Source organism: Heteronotia binoei, unplaced genomic scaffold (assembly GCF_032191835.1).
Source record: "Heteronotia binoei isolate CCM8104 ecotype False Entrance Well unplaced genomic scaffold, APGP_CSIRO_Hbin_v1 ptg000047l___fragment_1, whole genome shotgun sequence".
NCBI classification, from domain to species: Eukaryota; Metazoa; Chordata; class Lepidosauria; order Squamata; family Gekkonidae; genus Heteronotia; species Heteronotia binoei.
The window spans coordinates 24,271-49,198 of NW_026799982.1; the positions used below are offsets into that span (position 1 = coordinate 24,271).

At 42.9% G+C, this 24,928-nt stretch overlaps 1 protein-coding gene across 2 annotated transcripts in view; it reads left to right on the forward strand.

The window, feature by feature from the left end:
- The first annotated feature begins 1,517 nt into the window (after nucleotides 1–1,517).
- The window catches only part of LOC132590489 (fibrillin-2-like), a 314,238-nt gene continuing 290,827 nt past the window's right edge, over nucleotides 1,518–24,928 (forward strand). For both annotated transcript variants that reach the window (XR_009556697.1, XM_060263396.1), the window contains exon 1: nucleotides 1,518–1,711. Coding sequence is in view for 1 of the 2 variants with exons in the window: in XM_060263396.1 (XP_060119379.1) it covers nucleotides 1,555–1,711 (157 nt within the window). In the remaining variant the exon portion in view is untranslated. The remainder of the gene's footprint in view (nucleotides 1,712–24,928) is intronic.

The following is a 24,928-nucleotide window of genomic DNA, read 5'->3' on the forward strand; positions in this document are numbered from 1 at the left end:
TGCCTACAGTTGTTTTTGTTATTGTAGCCTGTCTGGAAAGAGGCTTGGACTTTAGGCAGCTAAATATAAAAACTAAATGTACAATGTGGGTTCATGGTCTTCACTCCAAGTCCAGGAGCAAAAGATTAAGGGAGAAAGTATGTAGAAGTTATACTACAGAGTACAGACCCAGATTCTGGATGGCTCCTTCTCCTTTTGTGAAACACTCTGAGATAGGGTTGCCAAGTCCAATCCAAGAAATATCTGGGGACTTTGGGGGTGGAGCCAGGAGACATTGGGGCGGAGCCAGGAACAAGGGTGTGACAAGCATAATTGAACTCCAAGGGAGTTCTGGCCATCACATTTAAAGGGACAGCACACCTTTTAAAATGTCTTCCTTCCATAGGAAATAATGAAGGATGGGGCACCTTCTTTTGGGGCTCATAGAATTGGACCCCCTGATCCAATTGTTTTGAAACTTAGGGGGTACTTTGGGGAGAGGCACTAGATATTATACTGAAAATTTGCCTCTACCTCAAAAAACAGCTCCCCCAGAGCCCCTGAAACCTCCAGATCAATTCCCCGTTATACCCTATGAGAATTGATCTCCACATAGGGAATAATGAAGTGCTCAGCAGACGTCCCCCCCCCCGTTTCTGGTGACTCTGAAGTGAGGGATTGACCTCTCTACTCACGAGTTGCAGCCAACTTCTTCCAAGTAACACAGACACACCATCCCAAGAGGAAGCCTTTCAATCGAAGACTGAAGACTCCGGAGGGGGAAAGTCACATGGTGGCTTTGGGGGGGGGGCTTCCCCTCGCCAGCCAGCTGACTGGGGCGGGAAGGAGCCTGGGAAAGTGGAAGAACCCCCACTGGGACCTGGGGATTGGCAAGCCTACTCTGAGAAGGGGACAATTTTTACCATGGAATAGACAAGAGGAAAGGTAGTGCTTAACTCTTCCTCTGTCAGCTGCTTTTAAATCTTAAAATTGTGTTTGTGAGCTAGATATGAATCCAAAAAAAATTATATTGTAAAGGCAGCTTTCGAAGGAGGGCTTGGGAAAAGTAGCCAGCAGAGGGAGAATTAATCGCTCTTTAGTCTCTGGTTCTTCAAGTATAAGAGACAAGACTTTTTAGTATAATGTGTAGTTTGCATCTAAAACCTGTTATCCTGGATTATGATGGTTCATTGTGGAAACTGTGGTTTGTAAACTAAAAGTAGGCCATTTGAAATATTGTACATGTTTTATGCCACTTGCATAGTCATTTATGCATTATATGATAAAAAATCTTTGTAAATCACTTCCTTATCTGAAAATACAGGATATAACTTTGTTCTAATTCAGTGTAAAAGGCACAGCATCTTTAAAAATCTTAAAACTTTTTTGTGTCATGAACTTTTATAGGGTTACAGATGTGTGAAGTAGACTAAGAAGTTGCTCTGTTGATGTGTATGTGTGTGTGTTGCAAGTATTTTGGCAGAGGTCAGATAATGGAGTCCTCAACCACTGAAATATTTCCTTCCATTTTCAGATTATAGAACAGGCCCTTGTTTCACTCAGGTCAACAACCAGATGTGTCAAGGCCAACTGACTGGCATTGTATGCACGAAGACACTTTGTTGTGCAACCATTGGACATGCATGGGGCCATCCATGTGAGATTTGCCCTGCTCAGCCTCAACCATGTCGCAGAGGTTTCATCCCCAACATCCGTACTGGTGCATGTCAAGGTAAGCCCTTTTGAATAAATAGATTATTGTAATTGAAATCTTTTCCTCCTCTAGAACAACTTCAAATGAATGCCTAAAGCCAGATGCTGTTTTGTACATTGTTTACTGTTAGTCAAAACATCAAATGTTTCTGGGTTTTGTTTGGCTGCATTGATACAACAAACAAATGCATTTGGGAAAGAATTAACTAAGTCCCATATACTATAAATAAAATGTTGGAGAGAAAAAAACTATATGTTTTCAAAGGCTTTCATAGCTGGTGTCCATTGGCTGTTGTAGATTTTTCGGGCTGTGTGGCCGTTGTCTTGCATTGTGAGACCTGACGTTTCACCAACAACTGTGACTGGCATCCTCAGAGATGTAACCCAGAAAACTGGAGTTCTCTCTGGGTCAAATTGAGAAGAAGTTGGTAGGCAGGTGGGGTATACCTATTCAGGCAGGTGGGGTATGGCTGAGTCATTAATTTATGAGAGCTTCCTGGGCTGTGACATGCTAATGGAGAAGTTTACCTGAGGGGGTTCTTTTGTATATGGATTGACTATTGAAATTCTAATCTTAACTGTAGTGCTATTGTAAACTGTAGGGCAGGTTTTCCCAAACTCCCCCCCCCCCCCGTGGCCCAGTTATTTTTACACTTCTCCTTCATGGCCCACTAAAAAGAGAAAGAGAGAGGAAGGAAGAAAAATGGGAAAAGACTGAAGAAAGAAAGTAAGAGAAAGAAAGAGAAAAAGAAAAAAAAGAAGGGAGGGAGAGTTGGAAACAAATATAGAAAAAAAAGAAAAGAGAAAGAGAAAGGAAATAGGAAGGAAGGAAAAGGGAGGGAAGAGTGGGAGAAAGGAGGGACAAAAGGAAGAAAGAGAAAAGAAAGGAAAAGAAATGGCAGCAACTCACCTTTTAAACTGCTCACTCTCAGTGAGAAATCTGGCCACAGAGCACAGGTCCACTGGGCCTCCAGTCCCCTGGTCGCTCCCCTGCCTTCTCCCGCATTGCGCCCCCCCGTCATGCGCCTTCTCCCTCCCTTCCCCACCTCAGGCAGGTCAGTTTCATGTTGCGCCCTCCACCCTGTTCGACAGCCCGATCACTTGGAAATCGGCGCAGAGCTCATTCCACTTCCTTCCCATCCAGGAAGTGCCAGGGAGGGAAGAGCCACACACCCTTTTTGGCCGCAGCCACACACCCTTTTGAGCTGCTGCTGGCATGGTGGGAGGGGGTGGTGGTGGAAAAAGCATTGCACAGCATGAAACTGACCTGCAATCTGAGGTGGGGAAGGGCAGGAGAAGGAGGCGCAGAGGCATGCAACCTGGGGGAGGGAGGCGTAATGCGGGGGAAGGTGGGGGGAGGGGTGGCCACGGGACTGTAGGGCATTTCGTGTTTTTCAGGACTGGAAACCATGCCCTATTCACTTTTAAACTTCCTTCCTTCCTGTTGAAACCGTGTTTATGTTTTTGGATTTCAATGGCTTCTCTGTGTAATCTAACATGGTAATTGGATGTGTTGTCCAGCATTACAGTGTCTTGGAATAAGATACTGTGTCCTGTTTGATTTAGGCTATGTTCAGCCACTGCTGATTTTTCAGGTTGGCCAAGTCTGCAGTCTTTCATGTTCTTTTATTCTTGTCAAGATGCTACATTGTGTGGTCCCGATGTAAACTTGTCCACAACTACAGGGTATGCGGTATACTCCTGCAGAAGTGAAGGGGTCTCTTCTGTCTTTTGCAGATTGTAGCATCTGATGTATTTTTCTAGCGGGTCTGAACACTGTTTGTAGGTTATGTTTCTTCATAAGTTTTCCCATCTGCTTAGAGATTCCTTTGATATATGGTAAAAACAACTTTTTTGTGGGAGATTGTTTTTCTTCAGTTGTTTGTTTAATCCTTGGTTTAATTGCTCTTCTGCTTTCATTCTTACAGTAGCCATTTGCTTGAAGTGCATGGTTTAGATTATTTAGTTTATTGTTGAGAAAATGTGGTTCACATATCTGCCTTGCATGGCCTACTAATGTACAAAAGAATGTCCCAGCATTCACAATGCACCTTTAGATCTCAGGCAAGTTCAGAAGCTTGCAACTGCTTCTGTTTTGGAAGGTGTGTATATGACTTTAAATCTCTGAGAGACTGAATCGGGGGTAGGGGGACAGGAAGAGCCACATTTGTGAGAAAGGAAGCCAGAGAACCCAATCCCTCTGTTCATTTTGCATTCCTTTCAGAAGCTGTTCTTGTAGTAAAAGGGATAGTAAAGACAGGTTGCTTACCTGTAGATCTTCGAGTGGTCATCTGTGCATTGACACTCATGGGATATAGCGCCTGCGCCAATCCCCTGAATCGGTACCTAAAAAGCCCGGGATTTTTCGCACTTGGCACCAGTGGGCATGCGCAGGCGTCCCAGTAAGCATGCTCACCAGAGCCAGTGTGAGGATCCTGCCAGTTCCTTCTTGACTGTTGGAAGCCCCTAACATAGGGAGACCGTCAGCAGTGAGGAAGGAGGGCAGGTAGTGTGAATGCACAGAAGACCACTCAAAGATCTACAGTTACAGGTAAGCAACCTGTCTATCTTCTTTGTGGTCTCTGTGCTTCACACTCATGGGAGATTAGCAAGCAAGACATACCTGGAGGCAGGAAGACGGTCAACCTGAAGAAACAGCTTGCAGCACCATAACTCCCAGACGAGTCCTCTGCTGAGCATAAATATCAAAAGCGTAGTGCTTCATGAAAGCATGCAGAGAGGACCAGGTGGCGGCCTTGCACACATCCATCAAGGAAATACCCTTCAGGAATGCCACCGGCTTCCGGTTTTGGTTTCATGAAGGATTGATGTGCTTCCCAGTGAGGAGCAAACCAGACCCTCTGTTCTGGGCAGAGAAGGTGTTTTAATGCCTGCTGTCCACATCTTCTAGGCAAGAAGGTGGCCAAGACATGCTTATAAAATTCTGAGATTTACTTTGGCTGACAAGGAATCCCACCGGGGTTTCTTTTTGGCTTTGAAGAGTCTCCGGAGAAGAATCACATTCCAACATCTACAGAGGATATCTGGAGTCATTAAATCGACTTAAATTCATCATGAGCCAAAGGTTCTTTGGGACTAATTAATATCTAATGGAATTTGAATGGTGCTTTTTGAAGGATCACATCTTAAAAAGGTAAAGATCTTTATCTATTGCTCCGGGACTAAATTAAGAGTTATTTGGAAGAAAAATAAAGGTCTGGATACTAATATAAGACACTAAAATGAAGAAGGAGGAAGGGGAAAATTGGAACTGAGAAAATTAAAGTAACGGCTAAAAAAGGGGGAAATTAAAATTGTTTTGCATACCTGTGGTCAGCTACCCCCTCCGAAACTAGAAGAGAGCTGCAGAACAACAAGATGTCACAGGAAGTGACATCATAGAAATATTGCGAGACTTCTTTACCATAGAGAACGAGACTTTGTGGCAAGAAAGGAAAGTGGTGGCCATTAAAAGAAGGGAAAAAAATAAACCTCCTAAGCTTCTCTAGGATTGCAATCATAGAGAAACATCGGCGGCCATTATAAGAAGGTAATTTTTAAAAAAAAACTTTTTAAAAAGAACAGGACTGTTAAAAAGAGTGGAGCCAACAAATACCAGCATTTGAAGATAAAATATACTGGACTATGTAATTTAAATTTGTTTGAGAGCAATTTATAAGAAAAAGAATTTTTTTTGAAAAAACAAGGGAAAAATCGCGCGGCTGCCATTTTGGAAAATATAAAGTTTTAAAAATTAATATCTTGGCTTTGGAATTTAGGAGGACGGTGATTTTGAGCTTACCTGAAAGGGCATGCCCTAATCTATAAGACTGTACAGTTTTAAAGAACTTTGGTGACATCAACTTTAATGTCTATATTTACAATGGGAATGCAGTAATGTCAGCCCAAAAGCCAGGAAACAGATACAGACAAGAGCCAAGACACTAGAAGGAACTAAAAAATCTGAAAAAAAGAACAAATGGATGCCATGGAAGCAAGGCTGGTGAAGGTGATTAAAGAATCTGTAAGTGAATGTAAGAAGGAATTTAAAAAGGATATAGAAGTCCTCACTAAAGAAGTTAAAGCAATAGCAAAAAGAATTCAAGATGTTGAAGATAAAGTGACAGACCACGATGCAAGAATTAATACAGTGGATTCCACTATAAAAAACATGCAGGAAAAAGCAGTACTATAAGATTGCAAATTAATGGAGAATCAGATACGCTTGAGAGGGGTGCCTGAAAAAGATGGAATGGATTTAAGAACATATATAATAAGGATTATCGCTGAATTTGTTGGTGATGACCCTGAGGAGACTAACTACTTTTATGATTATATTTACAGGGTCAATTCAGAATATGCCAGGAAAAACAAACTACCAAGGGATGTTGTAGTAAGATGTGTAACAAGAGATCTGGCGGGCAGAATTCTAAGTAAACAATATGAAGGTAATTTGGTGGTGGAGGGCAGTGATGTCAGAATCATGAAAGAACTACCAAGAAAAGTTTTAAGTGACAGAAAATTATATAAAAAACTGACTGATCAGTTGAGAAAGAGTGAAATGAGATACAGATTGATTCTTCCAGGAGGTGTGGGTTTTGAATACAAAGGGAAGAGATGTACCATCACAAGTGTTCAAGATATGGAGAAGTTTTTGCTGGAAAATAAAGAATTTGGGGGTACAGATTAAAAATAGAAAGTCATGATGGATTACAAATTATTATCTTGGAATGTAAATGGATTTAACTCACCACAAAAAAGAAGGGCAACTTTTCATTGGATTGGGAAACAAAAATTTAACATTATTTGTTTACAAGAAGTACATATCAAACAATTGGATTACAAATTTTTATGGAATAAGCAACTAGGTTTGGGATTTTATTCATTGGCCAAGGAGAAAAAAAGAGGTGTGGTTTTTTATGTGAAGCAGGATTTGGACCCAAAACTGATTTTTAAAGACGACGATGGTAGGTTTATTGCAGTGGAAGTGATGTTAAACCACAAAAGAACTTTGTTATTGGGATTATATGCTCCTAATGGAGCTAAAGACTCTTTCTTTAAGGATATTATGCAACAACTTGACCAAGTGACATATGAGCAAATTATGATAATGGGAGATTTTCATGGAATGGTTAAGAATATTCTGGACAGATCTGGGGGGAAAAATAAGGAAGGGAAACTACCAAAATCCTTTTTTGAACTAGCTAAACAAGAAAACTGTGTGGATATTTGGAGAGAGATGAATCCTACAGTGTGAGACTATACGTTCTTTTCAGCGAGACACAACTCTTTCTCAAGGAGTGATATGTTATGGATTACAAAAAATTCGGGGTTGATAACAAAAAAAATAGAGATTCTTCCTAAAATAGGTGCAGATCACAATCCAATAATGTGGTCTGCAAAGTATACTAAAAAGACTTTGAGATGGTGAATAAATGAAGATTTGTTGCAGAAAAAAGTGGTAGTAGAGTCTCTGGAGAAAGAGACCAAAGCTTTCTTCCAACTAAATGAAAATGATGATGTCCAATATCAAACGGTGTGGGATGTATATAAAGCAGTAATGAGAGGCATTTTAATTTTACATTGAACAATAAAGATAAAAAGGCTAAAGAAAAACAAATGATGGATTTACAAAAGGAGATCGGAAAGAAAGAGAGGGAACTTAAAAAGAGGCCAGGGAAATAAAAATCTCAAAGGAAATTACAATTCTACAAGAACAATTAAGACATTTATTAAATAAAGAAGTGGAATGAATCTTAAAAAGGCTTCAACAAAATTCTTTTGAGAGTGCTAATAAACCGGGAAAATATCTGGCCTGGCAAATAAAAAGAAAAAGGGAAAATAAAACTATCAATAAAATTATTTTGGGAGACAAAGAAATTGTGGATCAGGAAGGAATTAAAAGAGAATTTTATAAATATTATGCAAAATTGTTTAAAAGCCACATGGTGGATAAAGGAAAAATAGAGGCATTTTTACAGAAAATAAATGTAAAACCCTTAACTGACAATATGAAGAAAAATTTAAACAACCCAATTGAAAAGCAAGAAATAGAGGCGGCAAGTAACTCAATGAAATTGGGGGAAACTCCAGATGGGCTTACAGCAAAGTATTATAAAGTTCTGAAGGAGACTCTACTTCTAAAGCTCCAGAAATTGATGAATATCATAACAGCTGAGGGGAAGTTACCCAACACCTGGAAAGAAGCAGTAATCTCATTAATACCAAAAGAAGACAGAGATGCCACAAATGTAAAAAATTACAGACCAATTTCATTACTTAATAATGATTACAAATATATGCTAGTATATTAGCAGAACGCCTGAAGCAGCATTTGAATAATTTTATTAAAGAAGAACAAGCAGAGTTTCTTCCCAGAAGGCAGATCAGAGACAATATCAAAACAGTAATTGATATAATTGAGTACTAAGAGAAACATCCAGAAAAAGAAGTCGCTTTGTTTTTCGCAGGTGCAGAGAAAGTCTTTGATAATGTACATTGGGAATTTATGTTTGCAGTAATGGAGAAATTGGGATTGGGTGAAGACTTTGAGAGAATGGTAAAAGCGATATATACTGACCAACAAGCAAGACTTTGCATTAACGTGGATTTGACAGAGAAAATGCTAATTAGTAAAGGAACAAGACAGGGGTGCCCTCTATCCCCATTGATATTTATAATGACTTTAGAGATGTTGCTTATGCAAATCCAAGAAGATAAGAAGATAGAGGGTCTGAAATGGAAAGATTACACGGTTGCTGCTTCAAAAAAATAAAGAATATGGTGAATTGGCAAGTTTTTATGTGAACAAAGAAAAGTAAAAAATTTCGTGCAAAAATATGTCAAAGAGTAAACAGGCAGAATTACAAAGCCTAACAAAATGTGAAGTGGTTTCCAAAGTAAAGTATTTAGGAGTAGAAATCACAACAAAAAATATTGATCTATATAAAAATAATTATGAAAAGCTTTGGTGGAAAATTGATGGAGATTTATTAAAATGGAATAGGCTGAACCTGTCTATACTGGGGAGAATATTGGCAATTAAGATGAATGTATTACCAAGAATCATGTTCTTGTTCCAGACAATTCCAATAGTGAAAGAAGATAAACAATTTAATAAATGGCAGAGGAAAATTTCAGTATTCATATGGACCGGCAAGAAACCAAGAATTAAAATAAAGATCTTGACTGATGCAAAAGAAAGGGGAGGTTTTCAAGTGCCAGATTTAAAATTATACCATGATGCAGTTTGTTTGGTGTGGATAAAGGAATGGATAATGTTATTAAATAAATAATTATTAACATTAGAAGGCCATGGAAATATTTTTGGTTGGCATGCATATCTGTGTTATGGGAAAAGTAAGATGGTTTTTTCTCACATCATTATATAAGTAATTTGTTAAAAACTTGATTGAAATACAAGAAATATGGTGATGAGAGGAAACCGCTTTGGATTGTGCCGACAGAAGAAATAAAGTTATATTCTGATATTAAGGAAGAAAAATGGATAACATACAAACAATTGCTAAAAATACAAGGCGGCAAGGTGGAATTAAAATCAGTGGAATAATTGGACTATAAGTATAATTGGTTTCAATTGCAACAAATTAAAAGTCTGCTTGAATAGGATATTAGAAATGAAGGAATAAGACAGGATCAAACTGAACTGGAAAGAATGCTGTTTGGCGATAATGAAAAAATGATCTCGAAAGTATATAAACTATTATTGAAGTGGTCTACAGAGGAAGAATTGATTAAATCTCAAATGATAAAGTGGGCAATTAACATAAATAAAGACATTCAGATGGAACATGGGAATATTTATGGAAGAACTCTATGAAAATAGCGACATGTAATAATATTAAAGAAAATTGTTTTAAAATGTTATATAAATGGTATATGACTTCTAAGAAACTTTTGAAAATAAATAACGAGATGTCTGATTGATGTTGGAAATGTAAAAACCATGAAGGATCTTTCTATCACATGTGGTGGACTTGTGAAAAGGCTATACAATTTTGGCAAATGATTCAGCAAGAAATTTCAAAGATTTTGGGTTACAATAGAAAGCACCTGAAATCTTTTTGTTGGGATTACAAATGGAAAATTTTCCGAAACAAGACAGGACATTACTTTGGTACTTGCTTTCGGCTGCACGGACATTATATGCGCAGTTGTTGAAGCAAAATAAACTACCAGAAAAATGGGATAATTATGAAAGTTATGCATTGGAGTGAAATGGACATTAAAAGAACTTGATATGGATAAATATAACAAGGAATGGGAGAAATTTCAAAAGTATGTTGAAAAACAGTGGAAGGTGAAAGGACATTTGGTGATTTTTAACAATGGTTAATTTTTTTTAATTAATGAAAAGTATTAACTATAGGTAAAGTAGAATTATGGAAATATACAGCGTTTTTGCATATAAGGATTGGGTTTAATGGACTATAATTAGGATAGATAACACTAAGAATTAAGTATAGCGATATTATAAATGGACTATTAATCAATATAGATAATAATAGTAATAAGTAATTTTGTTTTTATTTGTATTTTATTATAATCATAAGGGTTTTTTATTGTTTCTTTTAATAGGTTCTTAAAAAGTCAATATTACCTTTTATTCTTTTTATATTTTAAGTTGAATGCACCGGGGAAGTCACAAAAAGGGGGGAGGGAGATGGGAAATGTGATGCAATATTTTTGATGTTTATTCTTGGATGATAACTGATTAATGTTGCTGAATAATAAAAATTGTTTTACAAAGGAACACCACCGACATCACCATCGCTCTAGTAGAGTGTCCATGAATGCGCCTAGGCAATGGCTTCTTTGCCAGCAAGTAGCACAGTTTAATAGTCTCAGTGAGCCACTTTGAAAGCCGCTGAAATGAAATTCCGGAGCCCAACTTAGGAGCAGCATAAGAAACAAAAAGATGCTGGTCCTGACAAAAACGCTTAGAACAACTCAAATAAAACAGTAATGCACGCTTAACATCCAAAGCGTGCCACTGACGTTCCTTATCCAAGGAAGGTGTGGGATAAAATGTGGGTAACCTAACATCCAACTTAAGGTGAAACTGGGAAACCACCTTAGTAAGAAAAGAAACATCAGGAGCCAACGACACTCCAGACTCATGAAAAACTAAATATGGATGGTCACAATGCATAGCCATGAGCTCCCCTACACGGTGTGCCGACGTGATTGCCACCAGAAAGGCAGTCTTCCAGGACAGAAGCTGTAGATAGCAGGTTGCCATTGGTTCGAAGGGACGCCGAGTCAACCTGTCTAATACTAAAGGCAAATCCCACAACTGTGGAGGTGATCTTGATGGGGGATGCAATCTGAGTAGTCCTTTTAGAAACCTCTTCGAATGAGAATGAGCAAAAACTGAATGCCCCTCAGCAGACTCATGGTACACTGATATTGCTGATAAATAAACTTTAACAGAAGAAAAAAAAAGTCCAGCATCCACCAAAGATAACAGAAAGTCAAAAATCACTGATAGACCCACCCGCTGGGGTGAGATTGTAGGGTCAGCCAAAACCTGAAGAAACTTCCCCCACTTCCTGTCATAGGAAGCACAGGTAGATAGCTTTCTACTATTTAGAAAGACGTGTTGGACTCTGTTGGAGAACTCACAGGGTCAATGAACCACGTCGTCAGCTTCAGATAGCCCACGTTGTGATGAAGCGTGTCCGTCCTGGGCCGACAGAAGGTCCGGTTTCGCCGGAAACTGATAACCCCCCCCCCTCGCTAATTGAAGCAAGATCGGGAACCAGTTCTGCCGAGGCCACCACAGTGGGACCAGAATGCACCTCGGTCTCTCTCTCACAATTTTGTTGACAACTCTTGTCAGCAGCGGCAGAGGCGGAAACAGATATAGGAACCAATTGTTCCACAGGAACATCAGGCCGTCTCTTAACAACTTTGGATCCGTGCCCCCCCCCCGGAACAGAACAGAGGACACTTCCGATTCCTGGCTGTGGCAAACACATCCACCTGAGGATACCCCCAGAGCTGAAAAACGGGTTGAAGGAAGTGCCACTACATCTCCCACTCATGCGGAGATGCTGCTCCTCTGCTCAACGAATCCACCTGCAGATTGAGCATCCCTGAAAGATGTGCAGCCTTTATGTAGATGCCATGCTTCAGGCACTCCATCCACAGTTCTATTGCTAGCCCCCAGAGCCGTCGAGAGACTGTCCCGCCCTGCCTGTTGACTTAACAAATGGCTGTAGTATTGTCAGTCAACAGGGCCACAGCCTTCCCCACCACCATGGGGTGGAAAGACTGAAGGGCGAAATGAATTGCCAACAGTTCCAGATAGTTTATGTGGCAACGAGTCAGCTGTGGAGGCCAAGGACCCCCCACTTACAGAGCATCTATGTGAACACCCCAGCCCCAAAAGGACGCATCTGTGGTGATCGTAACTGTCGTTACAGGTAGATGGAAGGGAGCTCCCTGACAAATGTTGTCTCTGGATTTCCACTATTGTAGGGTCCGGAGGATCAAGGGTGAGATTGTAAACCTCTTCCGAGGTGAGTCCTGTAATGGCCGAAACTGTCTGAGAAACCACAGTTGAAGTCCTCTCATTCTCAATTTTGCAAACAGCAGCACGCTTGTAGTCGCCGCCATCAGCCCCAGCATCCACTGCAGCTGCTGTGCTGTGCCCCATTTTCAACTTTGGAAAAGATGGATGAGATTGATAATGTCCATTGCTCTCTGCTGAGGCAGAAAAGCGTGGTGAAAGCTTGTGTCCAGCAAGGCCCCTATAAATTGAACTGTCCTCGATGGTGTAAGATGAGACTTTGTCATGTTGTCCTGAAGACCTAAGGTGTAAAGAAGACGAAGAGAAGTTGCAATATGGCCGGATAGACGTTCTTCCAAATCCGCCACGAGGAGCCAGTCGTCGATATACGGAAAAACGACTATGCCTTGGAGTCGAAGATGTGCGGCTACAACACTCATCATCTTGGTAAACACCTGCGGTGCAGTGCACAGGCCAAATGGAAGGCTTTGAACTGGAAATGTTTGGAGCCTATTGCAAACCGGAGGAAGTGCCTGTAAGATGGATGGATGCTGATATGGAGGTGGGCATCCTTGAGATCCAACGTTGCCATCTAATCCCATTGGTTGATGAGGGGAAGGATTGTTTGCAGAGTGGACATCCTGAACTTCTGGTACACGACAAACTTGTTCAGATTCCGAAGGTCCATAATTGGTCTCAATCCCCCATCCCGTTTGGGGACCAGGAAATAATGAGAATAGAACCCCCCCCCCCCCATTCTGGCCTCTACAGGGACCGGTTGTTTCTGCAAGAGGTTGCTCACCTCCACCAGCAGAGGTGGGGAAGGGGGTGTGGTGACAATCACTGACTGAGTTGGAACCTGTACAAAGTCTATCTTGTATCCTCCTGCTATGATGGAAAGAGCCCACTTGTCTATGGAGATGTGCCTTAGAGGACGAGGAGACCACCACCGAGTTGGGCTTGGGGTGGGCAAACAAAAACTCAGCACCAGCCTCCTGACGCAATACATATGGCCAGTCTTCGTGTAGAGATTGGTGTAGATGCCGGCTTTGCCAGGGCTCCTTCACCACCTGCAGTATAACCTTGGTTACTGGAAGGGCCACAGCCGTCAATGTGTCTCTCTGCATTATGTCAAAGATGATGTCATCAACGACTGACTGTGGTTGAACCACTGTGAGGGAGAGGGAGTGTCCCATCTGCTTCACCAGGTCCCCATAAGACTTCAGATCTTCCAATGGAGATATGGGAAGGTCCTCAGCAATATGCGACTCGGGTGAAGGCTCCACTGCCCTGTCAGGATCATCGGTACCGACCTCAGAGTCCGATGACGAAGAGTCTCTTCTCACCGAGTGCTCAGAAAGTATCGGGGTCGACGCGCGCTCGGGTGACCGGAGTGATACCAACGATCGAGCTTGCACTTCCTCCACCCGCTCTCTATGTCTCTCAGGAGGGATAGACACTGATGCACGATGCGTGGAGTGATGTGAAACCCTCGAGAGATGCGAGGCTTCCGACCGCTGATTCCAATCTGGAAAGTCACATGGAGGGTATCATTGGTATGGCAGTGGGTACTGGTATCCATAGGAACAATGCCACTGACGTTGATCCCACAGCGGATGTGTCAGGAAACGTTGAACCATAGCAAGCGGTTCAAGCTCTCTCCGTCCCCTAGTCATCAGAAGTGGTGCCAAGGGTTTGTTCGGCGCCGAAGCCTCAACATCCAATACCGAACCAGTCGCTCCGATGACGCGACCCCGGCCTGGATGAATGGGAGTGCTGGGTCAGGTCTATCTCCTGTTCAGATACTGACAGATGGATTGGCTGCAAGCCTCTGCTTCTCAACACCGAAGAACTCCATGGACACGGAGGCGCCTGGACCTTCCGGGGTGGAGCAGCTTGGGTCGACATCGAAGCATCCCTAGAAGGGGAAGGAGTGCGGGAAAGTCTGTTCTTCCGCTTCTCCTTCAGTTTAGATTTCTTTGGGAGGGACGATCAGGTCCCCGAATCGTCCTGATGCTTCTTGACTGGAGTCACCACTAACCCTTCAGAGGGTCGTTTTGTGGGTTGGCCTCGCTCGGTCGGCATGTCAGTCTGCACCAGTGACGATGGATCAACTGATGTAACCGTGGGGCCTGGGTAGCTTCCCCCATCGATACCGACGGGCCCGTTGCCATTTTTGGCTGACGAAGAGCCGATTCTACAAGTGCTGCTGATAGCCTTGCCGCCCGTTTTTTGCAGGTTTGCTTTGAGAAACTTGAGCAATGCGAGCACCAGTCGACTTGGTGTCCCTTGCCCAGACACAATAAGCAGAGGGAGTGACCGTCAGGTAGTGCAGTTATGCTACCACACTTACGGCAACATTTAAAAAAAACCCAACGCCTTTCCATAGGCACCGGAACCCACACAGAATGATTTCTGACGGAATGGGGGAAAAAATAAAGCTCCAAAGGGCAAAGTCCAACAAGAAGTCTTTTCTTTCTTTTTTTCCCCAATAACAACAACTAACTATAATACTTAACTACTAACTAGAAAAAAACCACAAACGGGCTATATAACAGTGAAAAAATTCAAAGGATTACAGTACCGACCTGAGCAATCGAAAGGAGATCCTATCAACGAGGCGGTCAAAAAGGAACTGGCGGGATCCTCGCGCTGACTCCGGTGAGCATGCGTACTGGGACGCACAGAGACCACGAAGAAGATAAAGTTAACTAGAACCTGAGTATGGGATAGAGGAAAATTCCACCCCCTAGACCTCTCTTTGAAATACAGCAGATTGTTATATTCAGCAATTCCAGTGGGTAAAGCTGTCTATACCATTGCCCCAGGGAGATCCCAAAAGTGTGGGCATGCAGACTGTTTACTTTGGCTTTGTGTGTTGGAGTTCACTTTCATTTTAGTGAAAATGCAGCAGCTGTGGAACCATTTGAATGTAAAAAAGGAGGAGGACATGGAAGATTGTATTCAGGGGAACTGCAGTGCTGTATTTTTAATTTATTTTCAGGGAATTGGAACATCTCCCAGCTCCACCCTCAAAGTCCCCAGATAGTTCTTGAGTTGGACCTGGCAACCCTAGCAATAGTGTCAGTTTCCCAGGTTGTTTTCTCATTTTAGAGTTCAACCAGGGCATTAACAGAAAAGCAGCATGAAAATTACCTAAAGCCATCTAAAAACTAATCCATCAAGCTAAGAATTGTTCTGGAAAGAATATGCTTTCCTGGTCAGAAGAACAAAATAGTCTAATAGACTTCTAAAGGTTGGAAAAACAGTCATATCTACAAGAAAAAGGATCACTCTCAGTATCAGGGCTTTTTTTTTTAGCAGGAATGTACAGGAACAGTTTTGGCTGGCTTGGTGTCAGGGGGTGTGGCCTAATATGCAAATGATTTCCTGCTGGTTATTTTCTACAAAAAAGCCCTGTGTTGGTGATATCAGGGAGTGTGACCTAATATGCAAATGAGTTCCTGCTGGGATTTTTCCACAAAAAAGCCCTGCTCAGTATAAAATGCCCAGTATGTAGAGCATGGATGAGACAGCATGAGTGAAAGAAGATGAAGCCATTCTCTACTGATTTCAGAAATTTCATAGAATCATAGAGTTTGAAGGGACCTCCAGGGTCATCTAGTCCAATGCCCTACACAATGCAGGAACTTCACAAATACCTCCCCCCACACACACATCCCCAGTGACCTCTGCTCCATGCCCTGAAGATGCCCTCCTTCTCATAATCTGCCTAATTCACAGAATCAGCATTGCTGTCAGATGGCCATCTAGCCTTGAGGAAGGAGAGCCCATCACCTCTTAAGGAAGCCTGTTCCGCCGAGGCACCACTCTGTCAGAAAGTTCTTCCAAATGTTGAGCCGGAAACTCTTTTGATTTAATTTCAACCCATTGGTTCTGGTCTGAACTTCTGGAGCCACAGAAAACAATTCTGCACCATCCTCTATAAGATAGCCCTTCAAGTATTTGAAGATGGTGATCATAATTACCTCTCAGTCATCTCCTCTCCAGGCTAAACATACCCGTCTCCTTCAACCTTTCTTCATAGGACTTGGTCTGCAGACCACCCACCATCTTCATTGCCCTCCTCTGGACAAATTCCAACTTGTTTATATCCTCCTTAAAACTGTGGTGTCGAAAACTGAACGCGATATTAAAGTACTAACCAGAGCAGAGTAAAGCGATATCATCACTTCACGTGATCTGGATACTCTACTTCTGTTGATACAGCCCCCAATTGAATTTGCCTTTTTAACCATCACATCACACAGCTGACTCATGTTCAGTGTATGGTTCACTTAGACTCCTAGATCCTTTTCAAACATACTACTGCCAAAAGATAAGGTTAGTCTGACATGATTAAGTGTTTTTCAGGAGCACAGAGAAACACAATAACAGGGGCGACTTATTTTTTAAAAAATTAATTGTATCTACAGCAGACATTATGTATACATGCACCCACACACATACATGAAGGTGCCTTACACTGAATCAGACCACTGGTCCATCAAGAGCATTCTCGTCTACTCATAATGGCAGTGCCTTTTCAGGGTCTCAGGTTGAGGTCTTTCACATCACCTACTTTTTAACTGCTCAGGGATTGAACCTGGAACCTTTACAAATAAAGCAAAGGGTCTTCCACTGAGCCATAGCCCCTCCCCACTTACTCTTTCTCTCTTTTCCCCAGGCCAATGCCTACATCTTTCCCTTTCTCTCTCTCCCTTAAACAATCACCCCTTCTTTCTCTCTTTTTCCCAAGCCAATCCCACTTCTTTCTCTCCCTTCAACACAATATTCCCTTCTTTCTCTTTCTCTCTCCCCCCAAGCCAACCTTCCCTTCTTTTTCTTTGTCTCCTCTCCCCATGCCAGTCCCCACTTCTTTCTCTTCTCCCAAGCCAATACTTGTTCATGCCTTTTATTTCTCTCTCCCCATTTCTCCCTGTTTTTTTTAACCTGGAAGCAATGGCAGTGCTTGGGAGCTGCTACAAGCCTGGTGCCAACTACCACCTCAGCCAGGCTTCTCTTAGTGTCACCTTTCATTGTGGCTGGGCTCAGAGCAGGACCTGGTGTTGGCTCCCGGGCTCTGTCATAGCAAGGCTCCACCACTGCACCATCTGTGCCCATCAGAGGTAAGGTAACACTATTTTACTTTTGGGAATTAACCCCCTTATATATATTTTAAGAAGTTCAGATCTTTCTGAAACTTGGGGGGGGGGGGGTCCACCCAGCTTTGCAGGAAAAAAAAACCCGTTTGGGGCATGTGAGGACTTGATCCAAGTATTTTACACGGGGAAACAGTGGGAACCTCCCCCCCCCATTTCTTGTTTCTCTCTCTTGCAAACCCCTACAGTTTTCCCTTTTTTCCTTGCTCCCTTCTTGGGTTGCCAACCTCCAGGTGGGGCCTTGAGACCTAGAATCACAGCAGATTTCTGAACTGCTGAGATCAGTTGCCATCTCCATGTTGGAAAGTTTGGGGGGGGAGCTTTGGGGGTGGAAGTGCAATCTTAGCAGGGTATAATGCTGCTGAGTTCATTCTCCAAAGCAACCATTTTCTCCAAGGGATCTGATCTCTGTCATCTAGACAGCACTTTTAATTCTGGGTGATCTCCAGTTCTGGCCTGGAGATTGGCAACTCCAGCTCCCCTGGAGGAAATTGCGGCTTTGGAGAGTGGCATTTATAGCATTATACCCTGCTGAGGTCGCTTCCTTCCTCAAACTTTGCCCTCCTCTGGCCCCACCCCAAATCTCTGAAGCTGGCAACTCTATCTCCTGCCCCTCTTTCTTAAGCTTTCCTTCTGCCCCCCTCCTCCCCCAGCAACCTCTTTCTAGGAAAACTGTGACCCAGTTTTGTGGTTCCACAGTTCCCTGACCCATTCTCTTACACTGATCCATTCACCAAGCTACATTTTATTTGTTTTCCATCTATTTTTATTATTTATTTGCTTCATTAAATACCCTGCCTTTCTCCACAGTGGGGACCAAAGCAGCATGCATTATTCTCCTCTCTGCTTTTGTATTCTCACAACAACCCTGTGAGGTGGATTAGGCTGAAAGTATGTGACCAAGCCAAAATTCCTCATTAAACTTCCACAGCAAGATGGGGATTTGAATCTGACTTTTTGAAACTGCTATTGCAGACTGGCTTTCATAGCTGGTTGCTGTTGAACAGTAGCAAGCAGCCAGGCTTGGTTGAGTCAAGTGGTTTCAAGTCAGTCAGAGGTTGCTTCAGGCCTAGGTTGCCAACTTCCAGGATGGACCTGGAGTTCTCCCAGAATTCAACTAAACTCCAGACAACAGAGATTTGTCCTCCTGGAGAAAATGGCTGCTTTGGAGTGTGAACTCTATGGCATTATATTCAGCTGAAGTCTCTCCCCTCCCCTCCCCAAACCCTTCCCTCCTCTGATCCCACCACAAAATCTGGAGGAATTTTCCAACCTGGATCTGACAACCTTGGTCAAGCCTGACTCCAGTAAGTCCTGCCTCAAAGGCCAGGGCCTTTCCCCCTGTTTTTTAGCGAGTCTAAAAAACCAGTCTGGAATGCAGTGGTTGCCTAGCGACAGCCATTGAGGGAATGGTATATTCAGAGTTACCACCCTGGTGAGTTTTTGCCCCCTGTTCAGTATGATATAAGCTTCCTCTCTTGTTGAGGAGATACGTTACAGAGAACTCATGGTTACTGAAGTAATGGTGAATTCATTATGAAACAACATTAACTGAACCATTTCATGAAAAACATAGCTCATTACTCTGTTAATAGCTGATGCTGATGTACGGTTGAGGCCCTGCAACATCTGAGCAAAGCAATCTTTTTAATTATGTCAGGTTTTTTTTAAAAAAAATTAATATGGTGATACTATATTAATCCATATCCACATATTCCATCCATGTTTATCTTTTTTCTGGAAGCATAATGAACATAAAAACTATGAAAGTTAGTGATGGGCTTACTATACAACAGTAGACTTACAGCAGGGTTGGACAATAGTTATTCCTGTTACACCAAGGATTCACTTGCCTTTGTGGTTTCAATACCTTTGAAAGATTTTTTTTTCTTTAGTGTTTGGTTGCCAGTTAAGTGAGCATGACAAATGTTTCCAAGCTATTCAGTGCACAGTTGACATTATTGCAGAATTACACAATGAAAATTGAAAACACCATGGTAATTTTGCCTGAGAACAATGTGTTTAAAACAACTATTTTTTTTAAAAAAAATCTAAAGTATGTAATTTCACATTGCTTTTTAGGAAGGGTTGAATACCCTTCACTCAACATGAATTAGGATCTCAGCTACTGAACAGCGGAGATCATTAATGAAACGCAAAACATCAAGGGCAGAAAGAAAGATAACATCAGAATTTTGACAAGGGATAAATGCTGAAAAGTGCTGAGTGTCTGTAATTTTCATTAAGCTAGACTGAAAGGCCAATTGCAAATATAGACTGTAAACTCATCCCTGAACTAGGGATAGTCTATCAATTCCAGCTTTCATTTGGCCACCAGTAGTCAAAATTTGGGTTATGCATAGTTGTGCAAGAATGAAAAAAAGCCCTCTCTTTTGATATTATAGTAGACAAAGCCTTCAAATTTGAAATTCAGACAGAATTGTTTCTTGATTATAATGAAAGAAACATTTAGAACTGTAGAAGCAGTTTTGCTTTGTACATCCAGATATGGGTCTCAGCTTTTCTTTTATTTGTATAATGCATATGGTGCTTATTTTGCTAAGAGATGTTCCAGTGCTGCTGTATACTTGACCATACAGGTGGACTTGCCCTCCACCCTTGCCTGTTCTAACCAAAAGCGCTTTCAAGGCCTTAGAATGGGAAGAGGAGGTTGCACCGCCTTGTACCTCTCTTCCTAGGACTCCTGCACTTTCCACCAGGACTGCTGTTCCACCCTGGCCTTGCTGTCAAGCACTCCTTAATTGTGACTATGTGACACAAAGGCAGCAGTAGAGGCTACCTAGTGGGCAAAAGGCAGTAACAGCACTATGCAAACCTAGCTGAAATGGGGAAGATAAGGCAAGTCAAAGGTTAACAGAACAACAAAGGCTTAGAGAAGGCAGGACTTGACCAGCATGGGAGAAGCCCCAGGAATATAAAAGGGAGATGTCAGAAGAGACAGGAGAGGTGAGGAATGTAAACAGGCTGAGCAAAGTGGAGAGTGTTCAAAAGAGGGAGAAATAAGAACTTAATGGAGGATATGGGGCAAGAAAAGGCTACCGAACTGGGACAGGGACAGGCTTGGTAGAACTGCCCTGAGGCAGAGGCACAATTCTGCCCCCTGAGATTTGAAGAAGCAGAAATGACTGGATGATGGGAAGACTATGTGGACTTCGCTACATCCAGTAAAGAATTAAGTAAGGAACAGCATTGTGTCTGATGAGTCTCTGCTACCTGTGCAAATTAGTGCCAGAGTGGGCCACAGATTCACAAATGCCAAACTCAAATGACCATTCCTCTCCCTGGCTAGCTCACGTAATTCCTGCTCTCTGCCTGGTCAAGCAAAATGCCCCTCTTCCTTTCTACCCCCAGATTTGGCTGCCCACTCACTGGCCTTTCGTTGCCCTCCTTTCTCTCCAAAGTTTGCCTCCTTCATGTACCCAAGCTATCACCCAAATGAGATAAAAGGTATCCTGGTCTTTTTTACTGATCCTTTTCATACAGGGTGAGACTAGTTCTAGGGGTATGCAAAAAGGGGGGGAGGGATTCAGATTTGGGGGGATTCAGGACTTAGAAAAAAAATTGGGAGGGGGTGTGAATATCTAATAGCAGATTTGGTAGCCAAATCTGATTCAGGAGATATTCGGCTATTCCCGAATATACAACCCCATTATACCTTATGGGCCATTCATATCAATGGCAAAATAGGGTATAATGAATTGCAGCTGCGGAAAGCGGGTTTGAGGTAGAGGTTCCAAACTGGCAGGGCAGCTGAAGGAGCCTCTCCCTCACAGAACCCCCAAGTTTCAAAAAGGTTGGACCAGGGAGTCCAATTCTAGGGGCACCCAAAAAGCGTGCCCTTATTCCCCATGCTTTCCTATGGCAGGGGGGGAAGGTATCTATTTCCCCACAGTCGAAAAATTGACACTGCAGGGAGGGGGTTTGAGGCAGATGCACCAAATTTGCAGTGCAGCTGCAGAAGCTTCTCCCACAAAGAACCCCCAAGTTCCAAAAAGATTGGACCAGGGGTTCCCATTCTATGGGACCCCAAAGTGGTTGCCCCTCTTTCCCATTGCTCCTATGATGGGGAAAACTTGCACACACAGCCAGCAGTCATATTCTCTTAGAGGACCTCTGAAGAGGAAAGTAAACTGTGGTGAGGGTGCTTGTTTGGAAGAAGTATAACAGTGTTACACACCTAAGAAGAACAAGCGCCACTGTGGCAGTGCTAGTGTCCCACACATAGGAGCTTAGTTCAAATCTGAGAATCTGAAATCAAGACTCACAAAACTGAGCAACCTGTTTTATTGCAACATCATTTCAGAAACAGACTGGAACATAAGATTGCTAAATGATAATCATTATACTCATCACAAAACTCAGAGCGTTGGAACCTCTAGGCACCCATAGAGGTTGCTCTACTGGGCCATGGGAATTCCATTGCCCTGAATTTTATAATGACTTGTATTTCAGCAGTCACTTGTTCCAGTCTGTTTCTGAAATGATGTTGTAGTAAAACGGGTTTCTCAGCTTTCTGAATCTCAGCTTTCAGATTTGTTTCCATTCATCTTTTAGTATACACAGGCCACAAGGGCACAGGGTTCAGCAGTTGGGTATTGGATTTATATCCTGCCCTCCACTCTGAAGAGTCTCAGAGCGACTCACAATCTCCTTTACCTTCCTCCCCCACAACAGACACCCTGTGAGGTGGATAGGGCTGGAGAGGGCTCTCACAGGAGCTGCCCTTTCAAGGACAAACTCTGCCAGAACTAGGGCTGACCCAAGGCCATTCCAGCAGGTGCAACTGGAAGAGTGGGGAATCAAACCCGGTTCTCCCAGAGAAGAGTCCGCACACTTAACCACTACACCAAACTGGCTCTCCAGTAGGTAGTAGTTGGTAGGGTTGTGCCACTGGGCTGGTCACTATTAGGTTGGCAGAGGGCTCTGCTGCTTAGCACCAGTGCATTCGATGCACTATTTCTGTGCTGCAGTCCTTGCAGAAAGCAGCCCCTCCCCCCGGTTTGTAATTCAGAGAGATTCTCACCTTTCCCCCCTGCCATAGGAAAGCATGGGGAATCAGGAAACCCTCTTTGGGTGCTCCTAGAATTGGACCCCCTTGGTCCAATCTTTTTGAAACTTGGGGATTCTGTGGGGGAGAGGCTCCTGCAGCTGCCCTGAAAATTTGGAACCTCCTTCCTCCAGCCTCTATTAATTATAACCTATTTTGACATTGACTTCAGTGGCCCATAGAGTATAAACATGCGATGGGGAATTGGACTCCCTGGTCAAATCTTTTTGAAACTTGGGGGATCTGTGGAGTAGAGGCTTCTGCAGCTGCCCTGCAAATCTGGAGCTTCCCCCCAGCCTCCATTAATTATACCTTATTTTGCCATTGACTTCAACGGCCCATAGGGTGTAATGGAGCTAGATAGCTGACAAATTTCATTGACTATTTGCAGCTGCTGTATTCAACAGCCAAATAAAAATCTGATCCAACTGTATATGGCCCAAATCAGTTGTTTTTCAGACTTGTATTCAGTTCAGCTGAACTGAATGCACACCCCTAATTAGCTCTCCTTGGACAGCTCATTTCATGAGACATTTCACTCTTTCTGTTATGATCCATGGCTTGAACTTCTGTCTTAAATGTAAAATCAGCAGTTTTCTTTCTAAATTATTTCATGTTGGTGTATTTTTAAAAGTGTAAGGCTACTTTAAAAAAAGTCATTTCTACACTAGTCAGATAAGCGAATGAGGGAGCAGAAAGCAAACAGTTATGAAAGCATTACAAGCAGCTCCAGCCCAAAGGTGCATGGCACCCTAGGCATACTCATGGCCCACTGCCCCCCTTCACAGCACCCCTCGTGCCTCCTCCCTATGCTACCCCTGGCGCCACACCCTCGGCACCTCCCCCCTCCCCATCATGCCTCCTCCTCCTCCTTCCCTTCCCCACCCCAATGGCCGAAACAGCGATTGAGCGTGGTGCTCCCGGGCTATCTAAAGGCGCCCCCCGCCGATCAGCTGATCAGCAGGTAAAACCTGGCTGTCAGTGCCTGGATAGGAAGGAAGTGGGGAGGACTCAGTGGTGGTGGCTGTCCTTTCAGGGTGCTGATCTTTCCTGCTGCTGCTGGCCTGTCCCAGCACTGACAGTGAGCACGCCATGTGGTTTTACCTGCTGATCAGCTGGTCAGCAGGGGGCGCCTTTAGATAGCTCAGGAGTGCAGCACTCAACTGCTGTCCCAGGCATTGAAATAGACCTTGGGTGTAGAAGAAGAAGAAGAAGAAGACTGCAGATTTATACCCTGCCCTTCTCTCTGAATCAGAGACTCAGAGCGGCTTACAATCTCCTATATCTTCTCCCCCCACAACAGACACCCTGTGAGGTGGGTGGAGCTAAGAGGGCTCTCACAGCAGCTGCCCTTTCAAGGACAACCTCTGCCAGAGCTATGGCTAACTCAAGGCCATTCCAGCAGGTGCAGGTGGAGGAGTGGGGAATCAAACCCGGTTCTCCCAGATAAGAGTCCACGTACTTCACCAAACTGGTAGAAGGGAGGGAGGAGGCTGGGAAGTGGGCAAATTAAGCATTTACCTAGGGGGGAGGCCAACTTTAGCCAACTTTAGCACCCCTGCCCTGCCGGTGACCTAGGCAACCACCTGGTTTGCCTAGTGGGTAAGCCGGCCCTGATTACAAGCAGATAAGTCATGTCTTGCCTATTAACTGGAGTGTTTCCTGTCAATGAAAACAGAAGACTAAAAAGTGCAACATGTAAGCTGCCAATCGAAAGTAAAGCTAGATTTACTTATTACTTCATAATACCTATATCTTATGGTTTTGCTACAAGATCTTCAAATCAGATGACAAAGTATTCTATAACATTTTTCTAAAAATCAATGTAATCAGCTCCTGATTGGATCAGATGCCTTGCAGGATCCTAAAGTGTGTTTTATATGAATGTATGGATTCCTCTCATGAAGGGAGAAAACGAACTGAAAGACATATCTACAAAAAATGTGTGTGGTAGTTAATATGTACATGTTATCAAAGATTTCAGGTTTTCACGGCTGGTAACATCATTAGGGTTTGTAGAATCTTTCGGGATCAAGTGCCGTGTTCTACTGGAGAAAGTTTTCCTTCCAGACGTTTCGTTCTCAGCTGCGGAGAACATCCTCAGTGGAGGATGAGGATGTCCCCACTGAGGATGTTCTCCGCAGCTGAGAACGAAACGTCTGGAAGGAAAACTTTCCCCAGTAGAACACGGCACTTGATCCCGAAAGATTCTACAAACCCTAATAATATGTACATGGTTTTGTTGAAAACAGAGGAGGAACAAGTTCAGCAGAGATGACTTTGATGAGAAACAATATACTAAAAAATATATGTGGCCAGATCCAATGATACAAAATTTCAGTTCAGACTGAAAATAAGAGGTATTAATTGCGTTGTTACCCAAATAGGTATATACATGTCAGGGTTGCAGAGGCATTTAACTTCTTGCATGGAACAAACATGCGTACTTTGGGAAATCTGTGTGCTTGGTAT